Source organism: Acanthamoeba castellanii, assembly GCF_000313135.1.
Source record: "Acanthamoeba castellanii str. Neff unplaced genomic scaffold scf7180000084657, whole genome shotgun sequence".
Taxonomy (NCBI): Eukaryota; Discosea; order Longamoebia; family Acanthamoebidae; genus Acanthamoeba; species Acanthamoeba castellanii.
In genome coordinates this window covers 12,705-18,116 of record NW_004457696.1, presented here as the reverse complement: position 1 = coordinate 18,116, position 5,412 = coordinate 12,705, and the positions used below count along the sequence as shown (strand labels likewise).

The 5,412-nt window shown below is 51.8% G+C and overlaps 4 protein-coding genes across 4 annotated transcripts; 2 read left to right on the top strand and 2 right to left on the bottom strand.

Annotated features, from left to right (window-relative positions):
* Window positions 1–1,819: 1,819 nt before the first annotated feature.
* On the bottom strand, window positions 1,820–2,655 carry ACA1_346040 (rasrelated protein Rab-7, putative; the record flags this gene model as incomplete). Its single annotated transcript, XM_004354991.1, has 4 exons — window positions 1,820–1,895; window positions 1,979–2,190; window positions 2,245–2,324; window positions 2,463–2,655. 4 exons carry the CDS (start codon window positions 2,653–2,655, stop codon window positions 1,820–1,822), a joined length of 561 nt encoding a protein of 186 aa, XP_004355043.1.
* A 483-nt stretch (window positions 2,656–3,138) lies between these two features.
* Window positions 3,139–3,624, top strand: ACA1_346030 (CHCH domain containing protein; the record flags this gene model as incomplete). Its single annotated transcript, XM_004354990.1, has 1 exon — window positions 3,139–3,624. One exon carries the CDS (start codon window positions 3,139–3,141, stop codon window positions 3,622–3,624), a length of 486 nt encoding a protein of 161 aa, XP_004355042.1.
* An 88-nt stretch (window positions 3,625–3,712) lies between these two features.
* Window positions 3,713–4,228, bottom strand: ACA1_346020 (uncharacterized protein; the record flags this gene model as incomplete). Its single annotated transcript, XM_004354989.1, has 1 exon — window positions 3,713–4,228. The coding sequence occupies one exon, from the start codon at window positions 4,226–4,228 to the stop codon at window positions 3,713–3,715; it is 516 nt and encodes a 171-aa protein (XP_004355041.1).
* A 149-nt stretch (window positions 4,229–4,377) lies between these two features.
* ACA1_346010 (activating signal cointegrator 1, putative) lies at window positions 4,378–5,338 on the top strand (the record flags this gene model as incomplete). The annotated part of the gene is made up of 4 exons (XM_004354988.1): window positions 4,378–4,545; window positions 4,654–4,841; window positions 4,883–5,100; window positions 5,196–5,338. Coding segments are annotated over 4 exons (717 nt in total), but the record flags the coding sequence as incomplete, so codon positions are not given.
* Window positions 5,339–5,412: the final 74 nt, after the last annotated feature.

Below are 5,412 nucleotides of genomic sequence, written 5' to 3'. Positions count from 1 at the left end.
ACTGCCCATAGGTGTCATATCTATGTGACAGAGCAATACAAGAATGATATCCAGGAAACTGAAGGTACAAGCACCTACATATAACTAGTTGTGCTTGCTAACCCTCATCACACAGAGATGAGACCTCAATGGTGGCCAATCAAAGATATTCCATATGATGACATGTGGGCAGTACATACCCCAGCCCCAATGGATCTTTGTTTACACTGTACTAATTCACTTGCCTTATTACAGGATGACAAAATATGGTGCTGTCTACTCTTTTCCATCAAGTTATTCCCACTTACCCTCTACCCCAACAGGCTTCCTGAGCTCCTAAATGGCATGACTGTTGGCTATAGGTTTCACTTTGACAAGGACATTGTGCTCAAATATGAAGCACTGACAGAGGAGGAAAGGTGTGAAGCATAAAAAGTGCCCTTGGCTCTGTGATGTCCAAAAAAAGTCCTTTTTGGAGAGTGCAGAATTGGATGTTGGTGTCACCATGATGTGTTTGAAGAGGTGATGGTAGCCAACCCTGTAGCAGTCCTTGTGGATAAGGGCAAGCACAAAGTGGTGCACAAGATCTTTGCTGGGCTTCATGTTACAGAGCTTGAGCTTGGTAGCAGTTGCATAGGCAATAAGCTATTGGAGGACATGAGCAGCCACCATCATAATCACTGAAGACAGACACCATGCTGGGTTGTTGGTCATGGTAATGGTGCTCCCCTGTGGCTGACAAATTGATGTTGAATCCTAGGCAGGACCAGGCATATGCAGTGTGGGTAAGGAGGGAAGTAATCAGGGTTTATCAGTAAAAGCAGGAGTGTTTTTTTTTTGGTAAATGACATCTTTTGGGCCAATGCCTCCACTATTTAACCAGACATGTTCCCCACCACACACTTTATGCACTCAGCAAGCAAGAATGCATGCAGGACAACCCTATCACCCTATAGGCCCCCACACCAGGGAACCCTTCACATACATGGTGGGTAGGGGCTTTCCAGAAGCTGGCATGTAGGCTAAAAGTGGAAGGCCATCACAAGGGTTCAAACACCTTACCTAAAGTTATAACCACTAAAAATCATGTGGGCTTCCACCTTAATTCCTGCATGTAACCAGACCAACTCCAGATAATTTTATTTTTCTTCTTTCCTCTGTTGTGCAGCCATCAAGTGTGAAACAGGCTATTAAGGGGCCATCCCGCAGTTTTTTTTAAATGGTGGTGGCGACAGAACGCAATTTGCGTTTGGGAAATTCTTTTGCGTCGACAGGAGGATTTTGCCAGGATAATACACCCATATTCTTCGCGTGCCTTTTGGTGGGTGGTTGGTTCAGTGCCGGGAAAAACACCCACTTTCTCAAACTCCGGCCCCGCCGCCCGGTTATTTCCTTCAAGCGCGATCCAAAAATTTCGGAAACACCAAATTGCGTTCCGTCGCTGCCACTATTTTAAAAAAACTGCTTAAGCCCTGTGGCAGTCTTTTGTGCATGGCCCTAACAACTTAAATGGCTCAGCAGGTGTGTGATGCTCACCTGGAACTGGGCATGAGGTTGATGCCCTTCAGTTCTGGCCTGGTACCTGGCACTGCATGTGCCCAGACAGTTGGAATCTGTTGCAGCAGGAGAAACAGCACCCTCAACCTCATCACCAGCACAAGTTTCTCTGAGCATCACACAAGGTTGGCCACAGCAGCCCCAACAACAGGGACATCATTGGAGAACCTGGGATGAAGACAGAAACACAAGAGGAAGGAAAAACAACACAAAAAAAAAGGCTGTGATTGTTGATGGGGTGATAGAGTCATTGGAAAGAAGATTTTAAATACATATACAACGTTTAGCACGAGCAACCCGACTGAGAGGGCTCAGACTTGTCGAGTTGAATGGCGTCGGTAATGCCGGCAAGATCGACACTGGTGACGAAAATGCGAGATGATGGTGAGATTCTCATCCACGCCTTAGCGGCCGGTACTTAAGGAAATTGGGGGTAACGTACTCCTCCTCTTCCTTCATGGCGTTCTTGGCGATCGTCTGGAAAGCCTGCTCCACGTTAATGGCCTCCTTGGCCGAGGTCTCGAAGTAAGGGATGTTGCCCTTCGACTGACACCAGGTCTGTGCGCGCTTCTGCGAGACCACACGCGAGCTCTCGAGATCGATCTTGTTACCCAGCACGATGAAGGGGAACGTCTCGGGATCGCGAGGACCGGCCTGCACGAGGAATTCCTCACGCCAGCTGTGAAGATTCTCAAAGGTCTTGGCGACGTTGACGTCGAACACCAGCACGCAAGCATCAGCGCCGCGATAGAACGCCACGCCCAAGCTCTGGAATCTCTCCTGACCAGCTGGAAAGTAATGATGAAAATGGCGATTAGAACGTGATAATCACTTTAATCAGATGTAGAATGGAGAAGATTAAGGAACAACGCATTGATGCGTGTTTAAAACAAGAACATGAAGCAAAAGATGAAGATTCAGCGTACCAGTATCCCAAATCTGGAGGGTAACGAGCTTGTCGTCGACCATGACCTCCTTCGTCAAGAAATCGGCGCCGATCGTGGCCTTGTACTGATTGCTGAATTTCTTGTTCACATACTGGTTCATCAAGCTGGTCTTACCGACACCGCTGTCGCCCAAGATGATGATCTTCAACAGAACCTTCTTTCGCGTGGACATGATGGGAAAAAGATGATGATGCTCGTTGCACGTCTTCCGTCTCTTTGAAAGATCTCTGTTTGCCGGTTCGTGCGACCTACTTATGTCCGGCCGAAAGGGCGCCACCGTTCTCCCCCACGTCACCCTTTATGTCGACCTTTGCGCGAGATTTCTTTTTTGCCGACCCTAAGCGAAGTGAGCTTCTGCAAATCGCGGCAAAAGCCTTCTTTCTCGTGGAAGTCGCTTCTCTGGCCACCAGAAGTAGAAGTGAAGAGCAGAAAATAAATATTCTTGAAAAGTCATTTCTCGTTCGGAGACATTTCCTTTGAGTTTCTTTGCTTCTTCCGGAATCTGGAGCTTTTCTTTCTTCGCTTTTGGTGACAAGTCGGCGAAAGGTTGGCGTCACCGATTGCTGGGAAATTAGAGGAAAAGGGGAGCCGACCAAATGGAACACTCCTCCCGGTAGATTCAATCAATCAATTTTTGATAGAACAGCAACACATCATGGGCCGCAGAGGAGGAAGTTCGAGATCATCGGCCAGGCCCGCGTCCAAGCCCACTGCCACGGCAGCACCCGCGAAGAAGGCTGCTCCCCCCGCCACCCAGCAGCGCGCTCAGCCCCCTGCCACCCAGCAGCATGCGCAGACCGCCCCCGCGATGGGTGGTGGCGGCCAGAGCTTCCTGGGCGGCGTCGCCCAGATGGCTGCTGGCTATGCTGTCGGTCACGTCGCCAGCCGCGCCATCGAGAACGTTATTTTCGGCGGACACAACGCCACCCCCGAGCAGATCCAGAAGGCCGAGGAGCAGGTGCAGCAGGGACCTTGCGCGCGCCCCTACGACGGATTCCTCAAGTGCCTGAAGAAGAACGAGGATGACGCCACTGAGTGTGATTGGGCCTACGACATGTTCAAGGAGTGCCAGACCACCAACCGGGCGAACCGCGATTTCGGCTATGGAGGAGAGAGCAAGGAGCAGAGCGCTACCTACTAAGTCTTGCCCCTCGTGTTCTTTACGCTCCATTTTGGTTCCTAATTCATTATAAATAATTGATCGCCACCGAAGATTCAAGGTCCTCCTTCTAAATTTCATCTTTTTCGCTGGGGGCTCGACGATTGCTGCTCCCTCTTCCCCTCGCTGGTCGGTCCGCATCCAAGAACTCTTCCTTGATGCGGTTGAGGTACTCCTCTTGATCTGCGTTCTGAGCCAGTTCCGCGTCGGGGCGCTGCTTGGTGTGCATCTCCTTGTAGTAGTCGGTGACGCTGGCGATTGGCCGGTAGTAGTACTTGGTGTAGACGACGAACAGCCCGATCCCGAGCACCACCGCGAGCAGGATCCACATGCGATCGGTGCGGCTACGGTTGTATCGAACGCCGATGTAGAGCGCCACGAGGTAGCACGCGAGGGCGTACACCGCAAGCAGAATGGCCATCTGCATCTTCGCGACCTCGGCTTCAAAGGCGCCGTAGGCGACGAGAAAAGAGAGACCGGCAATGATCACACATTTGGCGGAGATGTGCAGCTTCTTGGGGTCGAAGATGACAGTCACTACCAGCGTAATCAACACCTCAGCCACATGCAGGGGATTGATGTTCATCTTGCTTTTTCTCAAGTTGTTTTTTTTCATTTTCTGTTGGTCTCTGGCGAATAAACGCAGAAAAGCTGAACCGAACAAACAATAATTGAGACATAAATACATTTTTTTAATCCGCAAACAGAAAACATTCACTGGAAGTGTAGAAAGGGATGGCTGGGAGGCAGCCTATCGTGCAACATGCCGAGCAGCCGCTCGTGCAGATCAGGGAATGGGTAATGAAGCGATTGAAGCACCTGTTGGGCTTCGACGAGGTCGATGGCCTCGTGGATAACCTCATGAAGCTCCAATCTGCCGAGGAGATCGAAAAGTACATCAAGGTACAGAAATCTCAGTGTCCACTGCCCGCCACATTCCCACTCTCGCTCACATTCACTTGCCCCCCCTCTTTAGCCTGGCGGCATTAACGATTGGCTCACCTAACGCAGGACATCCTGGGCACCGAGCGCAAGGCGGTGCAAAAGTTCACCGAGGATCTGATTCAGAAGCGGAAGGACGCCTCGCCCCTCTTCCGCACGGTGCCCATCAGGAAGCTCTCGACCGCCGGACCCTCGGGCCAGGGTCCGAGCGAGCCCAACGTCAAGGTCTACCGCAAGAAGGACGAAGTCGATCCCTAGTACGCCTTCTTCTTCTTCTACTTCCTCTGATGGTGCGCAGTCATGCTAAGCCAAGTGCGCACTACATGACACGCTACGTCGACTACAGCATGGTGAAGAAGAAGAAGAAGCCGGTGAACAAGCCCAAGGATCAGGGCGCGTCGCCGCCGACCCCCAACGCGGGCCAGGCGCAGACTGGCGGTGGCAAGAAGAAGGGCGGTAAGCAACAGGCCGGCGATTCGCTCCAGCTTCCCGGACGCGCCTGGTGCGGGTGCATGGGTATGTACTCAATCCAATTCAGTTCCGCTGGCCGCCGGCGAGTGTCTGGTCATGGCTTCTCACGCAACGCAACGCAACGCAACGGGCGTCTACAGCCGCGCGCCATCCGCTGCTGGGCAACTGCCTGTATTGCGGCAAAATAGTGTGCGCGCAGGAAGGTGTCGGTCCCTGCCTCTTTTGCGGGAATGCGGTCGGCGAAGCGCCCGGCGCCGGCAGCATCTCGCTCTCCAAGCAAGAGGTACCGTGGCATGCCATCACATTCACCTTCACGTTCATTTTCACATTCACATTCACAAAACGATTCGCGCATGA